This window comes from Manis javanica, chromosome 15, assembly GCF_040802235.1.
Source record: "Manis javanica isolate MJ-LG chromosome 15, MJ_LKY, whole genome shotgun sequence".
NCBI classification, from domain to species: domain Eukaryota; kingdom Metazoa; phylum Chordata; class Mammalia; order Pholidota; family Manidae; genus Manis; species Manis javanica.
In genome coordinates, this window is record NC_133170.1 from 30,618,814 (window position 1) to 30,638,777 (window position 19,964).

General features: G+C 40.4%; 2 protein-coding genes across 35 annotated transcripts in view; one reads left to right on the top strand and one right to left on the bottom strand.

Annotated features, from left to right (window-relative positions):
- Positions 1-18,471, top strand: part of WNK1 (WNK lysine deficient protein kinase 1) — a 179,231-nt gene extending 160,760 nt beyond the window's left edge. For 8 of the 18 annotated variants that reach the window (XM_073223909.1, XM_073223913.1, XM_073223910.1 and 5 more), the window contains 10 exons: positions 42-125; positions 727-787; positions 3,546-3,619; positions 4,828-5,474; positions 6,149-6,351; positions 8,663-8,857; positions 9,776-9,868; positions 12,096-12,137; positions 14,916-15,103; positions 15,578-18,471. In XM_073223909.1, the coding sequence (XP_073080010.1) occupies positions 42-125; positions 727-787; positions 3,546-3,619; positions 4,828-5,474; positions 6,149-6,351; positions 8,663-8,857; positions 9,776-9,868; positions 12,096-12,137; positions 14,916-15,103; positions 15,578-15,895 (1,905 nt within the window). In that variant the 3' untranslated portion in view covers positions 15,896-18,471. Of the gene's footprint in view, positions 1-41; positions 126-726; positions 788-3,545; positions 3,620-4,827; positions 5,475-6,148; positions 6,352-8,662; positions 8,858-9,775; positions 9,869-12,095; positions 12,138-13,964; positions 14,876-14,915; positions 15,104-15,577 lie in introns of those variants that run through there. The other 10 variants (XM_073223926.1, XM_073223915.1, XM_073223922.1 and 7 more) reach the window with 7 other exon arrangements.
- RAD52 (RAD52 homolog, DNA repair protein) overlaps positions 18,051-19,964 on the bottom strand; it is a 44,987-nt gene continuing 43,073 nt past the window's right edge. For all 17 annotated transcript variants that reach the window (XM_037014961.2, XM_017652045.3, XM_017652076.3 and 14 more), the window contains one exon: positions 18,051-19,676. In XM_037014961.2, coding sequence (XP_036870856.2) covers positions 19,612-19,676 — 65 coding nt within the window. In that variant the 3' untranslated portion in view covers positions 18,051-19,611. The remainder of the gene's footprint in view (positions 19,677-19,964) is intronic.

Sequence of the window (19,964 nt, forward strand, 5' to 3'; positions counted from 1 at the left end):
ATGCCAAGGACCTGTACTTAACTGTGGTTGTTTTTATTCAGTCCCAGCAACCTCTGGAAGATCTTGATGCTCAGTTGAGAAGAACACTTAGTCCAGAGACTGTTGCAGTGACATCTGCAGTTGGTGTAAGTTTTGAAAATCTTGAACTCTAATACATTATAATTCTGGAACTTAACCTAGGTCATTACTAATACCTTTATCACCTATTCAGAGTCTGTTTGTTCCAGCCAACAGAAATAAGACAGACTGATGAAAAATTAACATTCATCCAGCAGTGTAACTATGGGAAAAAATCTGGTTTGAAAGATAGTGTTCTTGCCTCTGGTTAGAAGTGTATATAGGCCGATCCTATCGATTTTTTGTTCATGCTTTGGGGGAGGCTGTACTTCAGAATTTGCCTTCTCCTTTCAGGCTTGTGACACAATAATGTTCTGATTAAAACTACTCTGTGAATATCCTAGTTACACTCTTAAGTACCCCATGAAATTAACAAAGCAACATAGAAGAAGTAAGACACAAAATTTCTTAAAAATCTGTCTTTCTTTACATCAGACTTACTCTTAGGCTATTAAAAAAAAAAAAAACAGAAAATTCCCTTGGATGTAAGTGTGTCTTTACATACACTATCTTTCTGCCCCTTTTAAAGACCAGAGGAAAGGTAGCAGGACAAACATTTAAGAATGACTGGCGCTAAAGATCTGTGGTGTCTGATTATGTGTTTTGCAGCCTGTGCCCATGGCAGCTCCAGCAACAGTTCCGGAAGCAGGAGCACAGCCTCAGAAGGACGGTGAGAAGCATCTTCTTCCTCTCCTATTCCCTCTTGCAGTCCTCACTGCCATTGATCAGAGATGTTACAGTTTCAAAGATATATTCTTGAGAACATAGATGTATATGAGACTCTTTAAAGAACATTTTTATGTATTTCATGACTAAGGAGTGTTGATAATGTATAGAGCATGTAGTAATATGGAAATTAATGACTCTTTTGTGTTATCTTTTTTTAAGGGGGCACATAAGGGGTAATAAATTTCTTAGCATAAGACCTTATGTTATTAGGTAGGACACATCCTTGCTAAGAGTTAAGGAAATGCAGTCATATTTATAAAAGTTAGTTTGCTGGTAACCTCTTGGCTTTTGTGACACTGAGTATTTAGAGAGAGACAGGCTTCAAATAACATGGATGATAGAAATACAAATGTAAGATTTCGATTAATCAGTTTAAACATTTTTATTTCTGAAATCTTTAGACTTGGTTTGTTCATAAATATAATGTCTTTATAAGGTCATATTTCCAACTTAATTTTAAAAAACACATCAAGACCAATAACTTAAATATTTAATTAGAATTTTTATCACCTGTGCATAGTCATAAGTTCCTATCAGCTACTACTGTTCTGAAGTTTTATTGTGAATCTTTTCACCACATCAACAGTACCACAGAACCTAGTAAATTTGAAATTTCTACTTTTTGTTACCTTTCCCTTCAGAATAATTTATATTCAAAAGTGACAAATAATTAAATGTTAGCTGTATTTATTCAATGTGATTTTGTTTCCTTAGCCCATGTTTAATATTAATTTTCCCTTTTTATACCATCCATTCTCTTCAGCACCACTTGGCAAAAATGTACTCTTTGTATAACTATTAATGATTACCTGAATGCTCTTACTTCTTTCTGTCTTTCTTAAATGCCAACTTTTACTTAAAACTTATTTAAATTATTTCTAAACCAATTACATTCTGAAATGGCTCCCTCATTTTAAGAGAAGTGACTTGAAAGTCAATGAAACAGACTAGAAAGTCTAGAAATGGACAAACCAAAAGAGAATGTAGAATGTGAAAAAGGTCGTCTTTCAAATCAGAAAAGGATGGAGATACTGCAATAAATGGTTTGGGACAAACGCACAGATCTGGAAAAAAGCACAGATCGCTAACCTAGACCAAAATAAATTCCAAATGGATCAAAGATGAAAAATGATATCATAAAATAGTACTGAAGAAAACGTAACAGAAAAAAAGTTTTAACTGTCTAGGGTCAACAAACTTTTTTTGTCAAAGCCCAGACAGTATATATTTTAGGCTTTGCTGGCCATGCAGTCTCTGTCACAATTACTCCAATCTCCTATAGCCCCAAAGCAGCAGTAGACAATACATAAATGAATGAGTTCGGCTGTGTTCCAGTAAACTTATTTATAAAAACAAGCAGTAGTTTGAATTTGGTCCATGATTGTGGTTTATTGATCCTGATACAGAGAAAAGTGTTTTTATATTTAATACCAAACCCAAACACAGTAAAGATTTAAGTTTCTCTGCATGGGAAAAAAAAATGCCATTAGGTCCAAAGATAAATGAAAAGCTAGGAAATATGTATGTACATTCATATCATAAAAAGAACTACTTTTGCTAATATAAAGAGTTCCTATAAATTCAGCATGGACCAAAAAATAAGATACAAAAAAAAAGAAACATAGACATGGAAATACTTAAGTTCCTTCACGATAACCGAAATCCAAAGTAAATGGCAAGTGCTAGTTAGCATTTCTCATCTCTTATTTGCAAATTCAGAAGTTTAATTAACTACACGGGTGACTTAGTACAGCCTCTTTGGAGATCAATTTAGTAATATCTACCAAAGTTTTAAATGGAAAAGATTCATCACTTCATTCTTAGGTATTTATTCCACAGAGCTCTAAGAAAATAGTCATTACAGCACTTTTACAATACTGAAATTCTGAATAACTTAAATATCCATCAGTAGAAGCTTGGTAAAAATACATACATTTTTAAATACATATAATGCATACATACTGTACAACACTATGCAACCATTAAAAAGAATGGGACATATGGAATGACAACTAAGATAAATCATTGAGTGCTGGTATACATCTATGTAATCTCTAGAAAGAAAATGAAGTGATTGTCACTAGAGAGGACCTAGGTGGCTTTAAAGTTGCTCAAAACTGTTCAACAATGATGCCAATGCCTCTACTGTCCTGTTTGGAGATTTTGCCTACCTGTTGCTTAAACCTGTTTGCCAGAGTTGGTTTTCATTTAAAAACGGGTCTTTAATATCTTAGATGTAACCTCATCGTCCCCATAAAATATTTATATTTTGAGTTAAAGAATAAAATTAAGTTTTTATTGCCTGTTAACCTTAGTTTTTATAGTATTTCTTAATGTTTTAGTTAAGCTGTGAAACTGTTTTGCTTGTGTATAACTTTTATTCCTTCAAGTGATGCCATGTCATCTGTACATGTATACAAAGAAAGGTAGAGGGTTGATGATAAATCTTGAGCCTTTGACAAGTTTTCAAAAACAGTACAGTCTTTCATACTGAAGCTAGCTAGTAAGAGAGCAAAAAATTTGTTTCCCCTTTTTGCACAAAGCCTAAGGGGAAAGGAAGGTAAGCAAATTTTTCCTTGCTTCTAACTTTACTCATCCGATAAGTAGTTTCACTTTGCTGTATTTCTGGCCAGAGGGAAAAAGAGTTAACAAAAAGAGCATATGCTAAGTTATTTTCTTCCTCTCTGTGTTTGTTTCAGTTTCTCAAGTCACAGAAGGTCCTGGCATATTAACTAGTTCAGGGACTGGTGTTTTTAAGATGGGGCGGTTTCAGGTAAGACCTTCATTTATCCTTGATTTGACTCCCTCTTTGGAGGGGCATACATAATATAATTGGTACCTACCTTTTGGGACATAATTGCCAATTTGATGATATATTTCTTTTATATAGCACTTTATAGATCTTTATCATTTTTCTTTTTAAAATAACACATGCTATGAAGAAAATAAAGACTTTAAAACAGTAGAGATGCAGTAGGTAGTCCTACTTTCTGCGCATCCTCCCATCACCACACACCCCAAGATTACTTTTTGGGGTGTATTTTCTTCCATCCCTATTATGTGTACTTGGGTGTATCTAAAATTGACCCTGCCTTTCCTCTGAATTCTTTATTACAGCCTTTTTCCCATCTAGTAATTGGTTTACCTAACCATTATCCTGTTGTCATTAGGTTGTTTCTAATTTTTACAACATAATAAACATCTTTGTATATAAAAACATTTTCCATATTTAGTATACTTTACTTACCATTAATTTCTGAAGTGAAAATACTGAGTCAGTATCAGGTGATAGATCATTTTGTTTTCCCAGCTTGTCCAACAAGTGAATATATTCTGGCTCTTACTATATTGTGCCAAGCAAGCTTTGAAAAAATCATTGTTTTTACTCTTTCACAGCAATTTTCTGATTATTCTCATGATTATTTCTCATTATTCTTGGGATGGAGATACTGTGTGATATTTTTCTCATTTGTAGAGGTTCTAAGGGTTTGTAGCTGGGCCAAGATTGTATTTATAACACATGGACAGACCAGGGCCAGGATCTGGATACTCCTTTTAGTACCATTTAGTTGTGTTAATTTTTGAAGCTTAGCTGGCACTTAACATTTATTGGATTTGTCTTTGTAGTTTTTCTTATTTACAAGCAGCCTTCCAAGATTCTATGACCTGTTGTTATTTATTATATTTTCTCTAAGACATAAGTCTTAGTGCATAACTTGAGACGTGAAAATAAATCACTTATTTATTAAGTGTAGCGAGTCACTCAGAATCTACATTTAATCTATACAATCCAACAGACATACATTATTGTTCTCTATAATGGTATTCAATTTATTTTCAGTCAAAGAGGGAGGGACTGTGTAAACAGATAATCAGCCTACTCACTGAGTGGGAAATAAGGTAGTTTTCTCTCTCTCTCTCTTTAATGATCCATTTTTTCTAAAAATTGAATACTGGAGATTTGTGGTCTCTTTCCATCAGGTTTCAGTTGCAATGGATGATGTCCAAAAAGAGGGTAAAAGTAAGTCAGAAGATATAAAGTCTGTTCATTTTGAGTCCAGCACTTCAGAGTCCCCAGTGCTGTCAAGCAGTAGCCCAGAGAGTACCCTGGTAAAGTCAGAACCCAGTGGGATGGCCCTCCACAGCGTCTCTCCAGCTAGGCCTGAGAGTGCCCACCAGACTCCTGGCTTAGAAGCTGGGTGTCCCACCAAGGTCGGACGTTTTCAGGTGACAACTACAGCAAACAAAGTAGGTCGTTTCTCCGTGTCAAGAACTGAGGACAAGATCAACGAGGCGAAGACAGAGGGGCCCGTGGCATGTCCTCCTTTTGTGGACTTGGAACAAGCTATTTCTCCTGTAATACCAAAGAAAGAAAAGCCTGAACTGTCAGAGCCTTCACCTCTGAACGGGCCATCTTCTGACCTGGAGGCTGCCTTCTTAAGTAGGGATGTGGATGAAGGTTCAGGTAGCCCACACTCCCCCCATCAGCTGAGCTCAAAGAGCCTTCCTATCCAGAACCTAAGTCAAAGCCTTAGTAATTCATTCAACTCCTCTTACATGAGTAGTGACAACGAGTCAGATATTGAAGATGAAGATCTAAAGCTAGAGCTGCGACGACTACGGGAAAAGTAAGTATGTTTTCTTCTGTGAAAGAAGGTGGCAGAATTGTATTGAGACCCAGCTCCTGGTGCCTAAATTAGTATTCTTTTCAGTGCAATGTTTACATCTCATTTCTTTTAAAGAGAGGATGATACGGAAAAACTAGTTAAATTCTCATTAGGTTTCTGGTATTCATAAGGACCCATGACATTTCTAGTTATAGAATTTCTTCAGCACCTTTGTATTATTGTTACCATATTATTGTTTTTAGTAATAGCACTTTTTACCATTGTTAACCTAATCTTAGCTGTTTACTAATCTACCTAATGAATCCAGTCATGGCACTGGGATGTAGATAATGTTGGCAGGTTTTGTCAGTCATACTCTACAAATTAGATCAGAGGAGCAAATTCAGTACTCTACATGTAGCCTCAAAAGTCAGGAAATCTTTTTCTCTTAACACATCATTAGCCATTTGTTGTTAGCTAGGAGCTTGTTGGAATTTGGCTTGGATAATGGTGGCCAGCAAGATGAGATGACAAACTAAAATCTCAGGGTAGTATAAGTTACATTAAGTACATTTGTGAAAAAGATTCATGAGTAAGTAACTACCTGAATGGAGGTTAAAGAATATTATTGTTAATTCTTGTTTAAGCAAAAGTAGTTACAATATTTTTTAATTATGTTTGGTTATCCTTCATAGACATCTTAAAGAGATTCAAGACCTGCAGAGTCGCCAGAAGCACGAAATTGAATCTTTGTACACCAAGCTGGGCAAGGTGCCCCCTGCTGTCATTATCCCCCCAGCCGCCCCTCTTTCAGGGAGGAGAAGGCGGCCCACTAAAAGCAAAGGCAGCAAATCCAGCCGCAGCAGTTCCTTGGGGAATAAAAGCCCTCAGCTTTCAGGTAAAATGCCCTGGACCAGGTCATCATGGCTGTCTCCGTTTTTGTTTGTCTCCAACTGTATAACCTATTGAAAACTTAATTTTTGTTAAATTTCAAAGGGGTTGGCTTTCCTAATCTCGCTTCCTTGACTACTCCCCATATTTGTAGTACCTCTCTTTGAGTCTGTGGGAATAGACTCAGTGAGTACAATGGCTTATCCCATTGTAATCCATATTGCTCTCTACTGGTAGTCTTCATTTTTATAGTTCTTAAGGATAAACATTTAGCTCTGCCTGGTAATTCATATAACTCACATTTCACTAATCTTTTGGGCAGTTGGAAGAAAATATATTGTTTTATCTTTAGTAAAGTTCATGTAGGTTCTTCCTTTTTTTTGAGGGCATCTCTCATATTTATTGATCAAATGGTTGTTAACAACAATAAAATTCTGTATAGGGGACTCAATGCACAATCATTAATCAACCCCAAGCCTAATTCTCAACAGTCTCCAATCTTCTGAAGCATAATGAACAAGTTCTTACATGGTGAACAAGTTCTTACATGGTAAACAGTGCAAGGGCAGTCATATCAAAGAAACTTTTGGTTTTGATCACGCATCATGAACTATAAACAAGTCAGATATGATTATTCATTTGATTTTTATACTCGATTTATATGTGAATCCCACATTTCTCCCTTATTTTTTTTTGTAATAAAATGTTGAAGTGGTAGGTAGATGCAGGATAATGGTAGAAAACATAATTTAGTGCTGTAAGAGGGCAAATGTAGATGATCAGGTCTGTGCCTATAGACTAAGTATTAATCCAAGCTAGACAAGGGCAACAAAACATCCACGGATGCAGAAGATTTCTCTCAAAATGGGTGGTGAGGTTCTAAACCTCACCTCTGTTGATCCCCAATTTCTCACCTGATGGCCCCCCTGCGACTGTGCCTGTCTTAGGTTGTTCCTCCCTTGAGGAATCTTACCCGTCTCTGGCTAACCAGCCGTGTTCCGGGGCCATACAGGGAAATGTAAAGTTGGTAAGTGAGAGAGAAGCAATATTCTTTGAAAAGGTTAGCTTTTTACTTCTTTGCAGATTTATGCCCTGTGGCTTCTAGGTATCTTTACCACTTGTAAGAATTATGATACTCGGTAATTTTCGATATGAGGCATGAATTCTATTAAAGGGCTGTAATTAGGAAGGAAGAAGAAAAGCTATAGAAGTAGCAGATGGAAGAAAACATGGGCAGATTGATTATTTCTTTGACATAACTTCTTGTAGAGTAACATAAGCATGTATAGGTTTTAACAAACTACTAATTAAATTGCATACACACATTAACAGAACAGGAATACAGATACATAACAAAAGCAGACCTACAATTACCAGCCATATCCAGTGAAGAAGGTTCTTCTTTTAATGAATGAATTGGTCAAAATTGAAACTGGGATGAATATAAATTTCATACAGATATTTGGGTATATCTTAAGGAGTAATTTCCTTGATTAAAGTTTTATTTCATTTATCTGTATTAGAATAAAAAACTTGCTAGTTGTTGTAACCAAAGAAATAGAAAATCTAAGTCTGTACTTCATATTTGCTCTTCAGGTCTAATAGAAATATAGTGGAGATCAGTTGCAGACTTCTTGGCAGCTTTCTGTTATCTGGAAGCTTTCAGAAATGCAAACCTTTTCTCTAGCACGTTAAAACCAATTCATTAGTAGAGATGTGATTAAAAAGGATATCAGCTCATTCAGAGTGTTGATCCCAATTTTGACTTACTTTTTTGAGTCGACTTCTGTTTCACTAGTTACTAGGGAACGGAGCCGTTGGCCAGTTTTAAGACACTTGGCTAGCAATGAGAGCCACCTACAAACAGTAATTTTAAATGCACATTACTCTGTAGTCATCTACATCCTTTTGACACCTCTTTTGTATTTGATCTGATACATGTTTACAAGACACAGAGAATGCATACCAAGCCAACTTGTATTGTGATCCAACTCATTGTTTTAAAACAGAGTAAAAAGCACTCATAAACTTGTCAAATGAAATTCCTTGTATCTACTACATGTTCTAGTTTTCTTATGCAGCTCAGACTTTAGAACCCTCTAGGTTATCTAAACCTGAAACTCCTTTAGGGTAGTTTCCTATAGCCCTATTGCCTGTTGATTCTCATTCATTCCTTACTTCCCCTCCTGTTAGTGAGGATTATACCTTTCAGCCCATTAATAATAACCCAGTGGGACAAACCAGAGGAATAAGAACAGTGCCTGTTAAGTACATTGGGGAAACTGTACATGTTGCCACATACCACTTTCTTTTGGCAGGTAATCTGTCTGGTCAGAGTTCAGCTTCAGTCTTGCACCCCCAGCAGACCCTTCACCCTCCTGGCAGCATCCCAGAGACTGGGCAGAGTCAGTTGTTACAGCCCCTTAAGCCATCTCCCTCCAGTGACAACCTCTATTCAGCCTTTACCAGTGATGGTGCCATGTCAATACCAAGCCTTTCTGCTCCAGGTCAAGGTAAGAAATCAAAGCAATCATCATCTTCCAAAAATATTAAGATGGAGATTTTGCCTTGTCTGTAACAAAAGCCTGATGGTTATCTTCTTGCTAAGGTAGCTCGGAAGATCAGCCAGCCAGAGAACAGCCTGTATATTGTGCACTTACGGATGTTTTGGGTAGAAAGGGGAAGGTGGGTGATGATTAGATTAGGCAGGGTCATTACTCCCATCAGGTGGAATAGCTTTTTTCAAGGGATTAGTGCAAAAAGTTATACCTGTGCCTATATAAGCATATAACCAGGTTGATGACTTGTTTGGAATTTGGAACTAAGGCTTTAATACTAGACTGAGATTTCCTGGACCAAATTCTAAGGTGTTGCAGCAGTTTCCGAAAGCTCACTGCATTTACTTAGCCGGTGTGGACTTTTTAGTTTATAAGTATGGGAATAGCTTGCTAAGGTAAATAGCCCCACACTTCAGTTTTTTATCCAAAATCTACTGTCCAAATGCAGTTTTGTTTACTAATGATCATTCAAAACATTCCTGTACAAGAAAGAACTTCTAGTAACATTAGAACAGCAATTGAAAGGAGGTGGGTGGGAAAAAATGAGAGGAAGTCTAAATGAGTAGCTCTGGTGCTTTTGGCACAGTGTCAAAGAAATTGAAGATTAGACTGTCTCTTCCCAAGATGAATGCCTGTGCGTGGTAAGCGCACAGACTTGCTAGTATTATTCCCCCTGGAAGAGCTTCAGCGTTTTGCAGATGGAGGAACTTGAGGCCTAGTATTTCCCATCCTGTATATCTGACCTGCCCTAGAAGCTTGTTCTTCTATGTGCCATCTTAGTGCATTTCACCACTCCAGCCTCGAGTTTCTAACATCTTGTAGTTGTGTTCTGTCTCTTCTCTCTCTGTTCTTCCCTGTTTCCCCCTCTCACAGGCTGTGCGAAGTTTAACTGTGCATCTGAGCAGGTGACATTCAAACCTGGTGGCAGGAGGACCCGATTTCTGAGTACGCCCTGCTTGGCTCTTTGTGTGTAACACCTTTACTCCTTCCTTGTCCTTGTTTTTCTGCTGCTTGGATCTGTTGTTTCATGCAGTCCATTTTCATTTGTCTCTTATCATCTACTCAGTGGCTTCGCTGAACTACTATTACCCTCAGAAGTTTGGGTCTCTGTTAATTGTGATGATGTAGAAATAATAGGTGTCTATACACTTCAGAATAACTTCCTGGTAGAATTGCTTCTTCATTGATCTGGGACAGAGGGTAGATAAAATGTCAAGACAGTATAAACTGCTGGGTCATATTTAGACTAGCAGAAGTTGAACGCCACAGTCCTTTCAGGACTATCCCTTGCTCTGGCAGTAGAAGTAACAAAACATCTTGACCATGAGGCACTTAATCCTAGCAGTAAGTAAAAGTTACACCCTATTTCTCTCTTCTTTTCCAGAGTAGGTTGTAATCTTTTTTAATTCTCAATAAAGCCTAACCATCTATCATTTGAAAAGATGTTAGAATCTCTTCATTATATCCTTTCACCACCACTACCTCCCTCATAAAATCAGTAGTTCAAAAGGGGTTTCACTGCAGTTATTCTGATAAAGTATTAATTTTATTAAAGACTGAAGCCCAGTACCTCAAGTGAAAATGGTCTTTTTGACATGATTACTGGGATTTCCCAGCTTTCTTAAAACAAGACACGTTAGCAAGCCACCCAACCTCTCCAGCCCATCTTCCCCACACGTGAAGTGAAGATGATGCCTCTCTCCTAGGGCCATTGTACAAATCAAACAAGATCATGTGCACAGAAACAGCACCTGGGAAACACACATCATTTCCCTCTGACTAGCCAGTGCCTACCTGCCACACAGTAGGTAGTCAGTAAATGTATATTGAAATGAAAAGTTTAAAAAAGTAAGTCCCGAGTAGAAAGCTTTGGTTAGAGTTTGAATAAAAATCTTCTCTCTTAAGGTCTCAAACTTCTGATGTGGTTATTGAAGTACTTTTTAAATGCATGTGCTAAGGCCATCATTGTTTCAAATGTGGTTCAGAGGTCCTTGTGCCTCATCTATCACTGCTAGTCCAGGGCTGTTTTAAAAAGGTGGAGGTGGCAGGCATTACCCAGTTTGGTAGTTTTCCAGGCACGTGTGATTTTTTAAGCACTCAGATCAATGACTTCTGTTTAGAGTGGGCTGGACCAAGCATATTGGCACCTTGACACTTAGAAAATCATTTAATTTGTATGTCCAGCTAGAAAGATGAAAAGACATTAATAGTAGGAGACAGATGTTATGAAGTAGACTGACATGTCAGGTCTCTGTTACACAGCCTGAAATGTCTGAGGGAAGGAGAGCCAAGGCCTTTTTGTGAAGTATACATAATGTGACAGGTGCCACTTCCAATTAGTTAAATCAACAAATCCCCATCACATTCTTAAAGGCAGGTAATATTAAACTGTCGTTCAAATGAAAGTGGTTAGAAATACTAAGTTTTATTACTTCCTTTTGGGTCAACACCCTACATCTGTTGAAGGCATATACTGTACATCATGTAAGCCTTGGTGAACAAATCTAGAAAGGCAGATATAAACCAAATATGCAAAGAAAACAGGTGCTTATATGTGTAGGGTCTTAACTAGTTTCAGATACATTATTCTGTGCTCTCAAAATAGATAATGGTTTAGAAGCACGGCTTGGCTTTAATGCTTTATTTATGTTCAAAAGTTGCTTGTTTTCCACATAGGTTTAAGGATTTTTCCAGAGGGAAAGGGGTTAGTATATATGGCTAGGATGTGAAATATATTGGCCAATTTAAATTAACTTGAAACTGTAACAATGGTACTACCAACCTACTATGGTAGAATTGTTAATGTATTTAATTGATTGCTTTTTAACAACCCAGCAGGAGAAACAGAAAGTGGGACAGGGTCAGTGGAAAGACTGCTTGGGTATTTGAAATTCAAGCAGTGAAACCTGAGAGATTTCATCCCAGAAACTAAACACAGGGCACAGGATACTCTCAGATACAGAGATTGGATGTGGAAACTCAACTTGTGTCAGCCAGGTACCACAGTCCATCAGATAAAACAGCCAGGAAGATACAGCCTATAGAATTGGAGCTGTGGCAAGGGCTCCCAGGTCCTACCATCTGTCTCCCCTCCTGCTTTCTCTTGCTGGGACTGATGTGCTGTTTGGAGATTCTAAATACTTACACTGATGTTTCTGAATCTTTAACACATTGCTCTCTCTTTGTGCTTCAGGGAAGATGGTGAAAAAAGTCTGTCCTTGCAACCAGCTCTGTAGTAATTATCTTTTCTTTCTGTTAATTTTGGCCCTTGATTGCAAAGCCTGTTTTCCATGAGTTATTTGAACCCTGAAGCCTCACAAACTCCCTGATTCCCAGCTTCCATCCGTCCAGACTGTTCCTTTTTCTACTTTATTAGTTAATATGTTTGATTGCTGACCACTGGCTGTCCTGGATTGGAAATCACCTCATAGTTCTCTCGGTGATGACCCCCTGTGAGCCCAGCTCTGTGGCATTTGGGGGTTGATGATGCCCAGGTAGTGTAGAGAGGTCAGGGATCTCCTTTGGAGAGTCCTTAAGTCAGCAGCTGTGTGCCGGCACTGGAAAATCAGCAGTCACCAAGCAGACAAAAGTTCACGCCCTCACGTCATAGTGAGGTGTCTGCCAGCACGGTGAGGACAGAAACACTACTTTGTAGAGTTTGGCTTCTTAGACTGGTGATTTCTCATTAAAGTGCAGACAGTTCAACAGCCCAGTAGGCCACCTAGAGGGTCAACCAGAAAACTATACTTGGGATCCTGGGCAGTAAATTGTGGCTCATAGCAGGTTATTGTTCCTAGGATCTGGTGGCGTGGGGAAGTGTGTTATAGCAGCAGAAAATCAGTAAGTGGGCTTTTGGTAGTAAAGCCTACACTACTTCTCAGAGCTCTTCAGAACTGGGGAAGGTATAGAGGCCAGTCAGTATGCTCTCTGGAAGGTAAGCAGCGTTCTCAGAAATACTTGGATGACAAGTGTTCTTAAACACTTTCCTACTAAAATAGACTAAATGCAACCCATTATCCTAGCTTCTGTGCTCAAGTCAACTTTTCCCAGGAATTAATTACTGGTCGGAGGAGGCTGAGTTTGTTTGCTTTTTAATGAGAAAGCCTGTTTTCAGAAGCCAGAAAAAGAAAGTTAACAGTATAGTTGTGTCCCCCCGTGGTATAAACCCCATTTTCAGAATCTAATAGTGTGTAATAAAGATTAAAATGAAAAATGAAAGTTGGGTAAAAGGGGACCTCACAGCACCAAAGGCGAACTACGTGAGACTAGCGGGGTGGGACTCCCCGCATGAGCTCCTCACGAGCATGAGCGAGCAGCTCCACCTGCGCTGGGCCTGGCGTTTGGCTTGTGGCCGCTCTGCTCGCTGTGATTGTCTTACTCATCAGACAGGGTGACAGTCCTCGTGCATGTGACGTGTTTGCTTTCTGGATTTCATTGTCATCTCGGCTGCCACCCTCATTGCCTGTGCTCCCCCTTCCACCGCCGCCTCACTCTTACTCTCCTAGGAAGGCTGTTTCCTGTGCTTCTGTCCTGGGCCCCCTGGCCTTTTTGTGCCTCAGGGGTCTCACTCACCTTTACACTGTGTGTGGGTAGCGACCCCTCGTGGCTCCCGCGGGCACTGAGAAAGCTTCTGCCCACACCGCAGAGTTCTGGGTTTGCCTTAGTGATGAGAAGCATGTGGCTTTCCTCACTCTGCAGCTGCACCTCAAGAGTTAGCTGTTACTGCAGACATGCTTGTGGGTGCCGTTCCTTGGGAGCAGCTGCACACTTGATACCAGCAGTGGATCACATGGGGTTTTTAAATGGCAGAGCTGCTTAAGGCATGCTGCTGTGCTCTGGGGCTGCTTTGACCTTGCAAGCAGTGGGATTTGTGTGCACTTGTTTAGACCCGAGCATTACTTGGATATCTTAAGGCCTAGTGGCTCACAACCTACTTTGGTAGCTTTTATTTATTCTGCAGCCAATGTGAGATCTGGTAAGAAAGTGGGGGGCGAGGGAAAAAAACAAGACCATGACTCTTCTTTCCCTCTTCCCCACAACTTGCCGCTCGAATAATCCTCAGTGTGCCCTCCGGCCGAGCCGAAACCAGGCAGGACACAGACTCCTTCCTTCCCTCTCATCAAGCCATAGAAATAGAATTCCTTCATGATGACCTCAAAGCTTCCCGCTCCCCCTTCTTTACACCCGCCTCAGCTGGAATGTTCCTGATGCTTCCACATGAGAGTGCTTGCTCTTTGGGAAGAGGGGGGAAAGAGTGAGAATCCTTGACCCCACTGGACCTGAAGTCATCTTCAGGAAAATCGTGTCTTCCTGGAGTTGAAGGTTCAGGCACAACATAGAGAACCTTCCTCATGAGTAGTCTTGGTCTTTACTCAGGAAATTGAGAGAGGTTGAAGCCTTAGTTCCACCTCTCCCAAAGTTTATGTTTACAGATTCATGCTTATGGGTCCAGGTGAAAAGTTTTTTGAAAAGAACATGCTCTTTCTTATAACACCTCTTTCTGTTGAAGAAGGGCTAATGACTATGGCAGTGCCTCCTGCTTTGGGAACCCCATCTTTCCCTGGGCCAAGCACCTATCTTTGCACTCCTTTAGCTCAACTCAATGCTCAAGAATCCTCTTCTTTTGCCCTACATTCCACAATATTCTAGAGCAACTCACCTCATTGGCCATACCACAGCGCCCTCAGCAGTGTGCCCTGGGACTGGAGTACTAGCAGGGCTCCAGGGGGGTCTGTGAGGGGCAGAGGGGGCCCCCCTCCCTTTGCACCTGCCAGTATACTACGTTGTTGAGCCTCCTCTGCAGCTCCTGAAGAGAATCTGTTTTCATTACCCTGTGATGCCAAATACTTGGCTAAACAGACCTTGGGACTTTCCTGTCTTGCATGGCTTCCCCATTCATCCCCTCCCCATTCAGTGGCTTGCCATTCATCATCCTGTAAAGTTTTCTCTCTTCCTGAAGTTACAGCCCATGCTCTTTGTCATGGTTACATTTTCGTGCTCCTTCTAACTCTAGGGACCAGCAGCACAAACACCGTGGCAGGAACAGTAAACAGCCAGGCAGCCCAAGCCCAGCCTCCTGCCATGACGTCCAGCAGAAAGGGCACATTCACAGATGACCTGCACAAACTGGTAGACAACTGGGCCCGAGATGCCATGAATCTTTCAGGCAGGAGAGGAAGCAAAGGACACATGAATTATGAGGTAAATGTTCCCTTTTTGCCATTTTTCCCATTTGTTATAGCACCACCTAGCACACATCTGAATCAAGAGATGATGTAAATGACCTAGGCTAGTGAACTTTATACTTAGTAGCTCATGAATTTAAACACTTTTCGAAAAACAAGACAAAAATCATCCAAGTACCCTTTTACTTCTTCCCCCCTGAGTCCCTAGTTCCCTGCTGGTCAGCTCAGTTCTTCTTCCCTTTTTCTTCAACACCCTGGACTGGACACACAGACACAAAGTAGCATGAACAGACACTGCCACTCCCAACCAGGAGTTCTTACCTGATTTGATGAGCGTAGAGCCAATAATGGAAGATTTTGTTTTGGCTTTTGTTTCACTGTACCTTCTAAGAACAGTCCCAGTTCTAGAACTGTATTTTAGTACCACCCATTTCACACCCATGTGTGTTCTACCCACACAAAACTTTACATGTAGTTGTTTTGTTTTCAGGGCCCTGGGATGGCAAGGAAGTTCTCTGCACCCGGTCAGCTGTGCGTCTCCATGACCTCAAACCTGGGCAGCTCTGCCCCCATCTCTGCAGCATCAGCTACCTCTCTAGGTCACTTCACCAAGTCTATGTGCCCCCCCCAGCAGTATGGTTTCCCAGCTCCCCCGTTTGGGACTCAATGGAGTGGGACAGGTGGTCCAGCACCACAGCCGCTTAGCCAGTTCCAACCAGTGGGAACTGCCTCCTTACAGAATTTCAACATGAGCAGTTTGCAGAAATCCATCAGCAACCCCCCAGGTTCCAACCTGCGAACCACTTAGACCTAGAGACATTAACCAAGTAGATTCAGGGGCAGGAGGTGGAATGCTGAGGGGCGGGGGAGGAGGGTGGGGGGGAAGTAGCCTACATACTAACTTCTAGTGCTGCATATAACTGGTTATTTCCTGCCAGAAATGAATGTGTTTAATGTTGCTTAGAGAGCCCTCAGAGTGAAGAGTCACCCTCCTCCCATCCCATTTATTGGTGGGGAGAAGAAGAAAAGAGCAGCTTTCTCATGATGGGGCAGCTTCAAAATATGGTTTCCTATTTATCTGGCAACGATGAGGGCTAGGAAGGAACCGTGGGAGAGCTCAGCGGAGAACTATACCCCATCCGTGTTTTCAAGTGGATGGAGCTCTTAATTTTAAAAGGTACCCACCCCAAATCCCTTATTCCCTCACAAACCTAAGCCTCAAGACAAAAAAATAATGGGCACCTCTTCTACCCTCTCCCCACCACTTTTTTTTTTTCTTTTTCTTTTTTTTGCTCTTTAGAACTCAGTGAAAAACACCAGGGGGCTGAGGTTTCAACTCTTTCTTATGATAGGTCATTAGTGCTTTAAGCAAACATTAGCAGCTCTGACTGCAGCATTAGCAATTAGGAAAAAAAAAAAACAAGTTCCCTGCGGACATGTAACTTTGCCATCAGTTTTGATGTGGAAACACTGTGATATATAAATGTTGTTGGACAACAGTAGTTTTAAGAGTAAAATATGAAAGGTTTAAAAGGTTGGAAAAAAGCAAGCTCTATCCTTTACTTATTGAGACACTTTAACTTTTTCCTTTGTATTTCCATTGTATTAGATAAATAAATGTGAATGTAAAATTGTATACAATACTGTACTTGAATACTTCTGTCTCCCAGTATTGCTTGCTGGATATCTTAGTGCCTTGGACTTCTATTGCTTCTGCCATTAGCATCAAATTCTCATCAGACCCCCCAGATCAGTAAAAGGCATGTGGAAGGAACTCTCAGGTCCATGTGACTCCAGCAGGGACTCACACCAAAAGGAAATTGAAAGAGTATTTTTTCTTAAGTCATTAAATTTTGTCTAGAGCAGGTGTAAGAGAGGCAGGGTAGGAAGTTAAGTTGACATCAGTGGTTGAAAGCAGATAAGCTCTGTTCAGGAACAGTGAGGAGGGTGTTGTCACAGAATTGGGCAGTTTGAAGACAAAGGGTGGTGTTTGATAAAGTGAAAAGAAAAAGACTGTAAAGAAGAAGAGAACAGACTTGTCTTGAAGATACAGGAAGCCTGGCCAATGGATGCAGCAAGCCTCACTTGAGCTGGGTTTGAACAGATGAGACCTAGAAGAAATGGCTGAATGCAAAGGAAGGGGGTGGGGCCTGTTAAGTTGGGGGACGTGATGGTACAGGTGGAAAAGTTGCTCTAAGAAAAACTGGCTTACTTTCCTCTTATTGCAGATGTATGTGCATTCCTCAGCTTGGGGTACCCATTTTGTGGGAAGTGAACCCACATCTGAAGGAATGGTTTGTGGGAGAGAACGCTTTACTCCTGTTCCTCCTTAGGATGTCCATTGGTTGTGGGATTATAATCTATTGTGCCACCTTTGTGTCTAGAATTGGAACTAATCTCATTTTTCATAAAGCAAATATTCCCCTTAAGTGAAAATTGCAACCAGCCAGTATTACTTATTCATGCACCTAGTTGTCCGGCACAGTTCTACTTTGAGAGCTTCGAGTACTAACTTGGCCACCTGTGGGATCCCTGTTCTTACTGAAGATAAGGAACAAAGCCAGGACTCTAATTCTGGATGCTGCTTCTCTTGACTCGAGTTGGGGAATTGACGTATTTCCAACCTCTCACCCACTCCAGGGGCGCAGCCTGGGAACCCCCGCAAGCAGGATCCCGGGTGGTGTCCTGCCGTTCCTCCAGGGGTCCCGTTCTCTTCACGGAGTTAGCCAAGGCCCTCGAGGTGCAACAGGAGCCAAAGGTTTTAGAAGGTGGAAATGAAAAGAGCAGGGGTTCTGAGCCCTGTTCAGAATTGTTTACTTATTTATTCTCTGCTTATAATTCTTGGGTAGATGGTCAGAGTAAGGATAGAACAAAGAAGGTGCCAAGTGAATGAGAAACAGGCCACTTGGACAGATCAAACAATATACTTCTACCAGAGGAATGAGGGAACCAAATGCAGCACATTACTGTTTGGTTATTTTGGTTTAATAATTTTGGGATCTTTCCCCTCACACACAAAAAATAAGAACTGATTTTATTTACTATTCATTATTTTTCCCTCCTGTGGATGAAATAACTGAAGCCTAGAGAAATGAACTAGTGCTACTGAACTGTTTAAATTATTTTTGTTAATAGTACACGTTACCTTTTTCCACATTAAAAAAACTTTCTGAATTAAATGTTTTCCTTACATTATTTAACAATGTACTTTTAAAAAAACAAACTGAATCCAAACCCTGGGGGTTTCTCAGCAGCCGTTACTTGTACATTTTGCACTAACTCTGGGTGTTGTGCTTCTTGTGAGATGGCGCTTGTGCTTCAGTTTGTAACCTTTGTAGACTTATTTAATGAAACCATTCAATAAACCAAACTTGCTTTTGTTGAGCTGTGGGTTTTATTTCCAGCAAATTCCTTTTTCATGATCTTAGCTTGGTTTTGAGTTGTGCATAATTTATAACTGGATTCTTAACGCCACAAAATTTTTCAGTGGCACTTCTGACCTGAACTAAGATTATGCTGCAGAGAAGGAAGATAATAGTTTCTCTGAGGAAAATGGTACGGTTATCAAAATCAAAAGATGAATACATAGTTGAGTCTGTGCAACAAGAGGCGGCGTACAAGGGAAGTCAGGGCTAAGCTGCTGCTCACCGCCTTCCTAGGCTTCGGGACTCCTTGCCTCAGGCTCATGACTTCCCACAAACGGGTCTGTGACCCCAAAATTGACAAAAGCTACTGCTTCAAGATTAGATAAAAATGCGGTCCAAAACATCCCTTAAAAACTAACATGGAAACTCATTTGGGGGGGGAAAGCAGCTATGAGAAAGCTAAACACTATGAGAAAACAATTTATGTTGAGGTGGGTAATATTTCACATCTCAAGTGAGGAAATAGAAACACTGCTTGAGGATTTATTTTGCTTTCTTAAAATGCCCTTTCCTTGATCTTAGATCATTACTTCCTTGATCAAGAAAAAATGCAAGACAGTGACATTGTAAATCTGAACAAGATTATCATAGAAGACAACTGCAACCTGGACTCACGCAAAGCAGTGAACCACCACAGCATTTGTTCTTGGCTAGCTGCCCGGAGCTCACATGGCTGGGCTCATGTGGAGCCCTAACATGCAGCACGCAGTGATGCAATGGAGGCAGTTGTTCAAGTTGTTGTTGTTCAGCAGTAGTACAGCTTCTACTGCTTGAGGGCAAGTAGCCACTGGTGATCCCTAAAATATCTATTACTATAATAGCCTAAGAATAAATAGTGAAGACCCTCAAGAGCCAAGAGAAGGCACCTAAGTTCCCCAGAGCCTCCCCACTGCAGTGTGTGACCAGCTTTTTAAAAGTGCTTGCTTTCCAGCTGCTCAGCTTCCTGTGCAGCAGGCTCCAATTGTCAGCTCTTCTGTTGAAGTTGAGACTGAAGCAAGGTAAATCCTTGGACATAAGGCTTATTCCCTAGAAACAATTTCATGACTAAAAAGTCATTTCTGAACATTCCTTTGTGATAGTCCCATGTGTGACCTGATCCTCAATTAACATGGTTTGCTTTCCTTTTCTTCATGTCCTGGTTCTTCCTATAGGAATCACAGTTGCCTGTGGAAGAAAAAAAACCATTTAAATACAGCTGCCTTGATTTTAAGATGAGTATTTGGGAGGCAGGTGGTAATTTGTGTTAGCCATCCTGATTTAGACTGAAAGCCCAAGATGAACTGTCATGAGAAGGACAGATCCCTGCTAACAACAGTCATGATGGACCTGCTTTTAATAGGAAAAAAGCTCTTCAATGCTTAAGCTTCCCATCACCATCAAGGGCTAAAAAGGAGTTATACCTCTGGACAGGACCCTAAATGAAAAGTTCTGACTCTTAAACCAATTATTTTC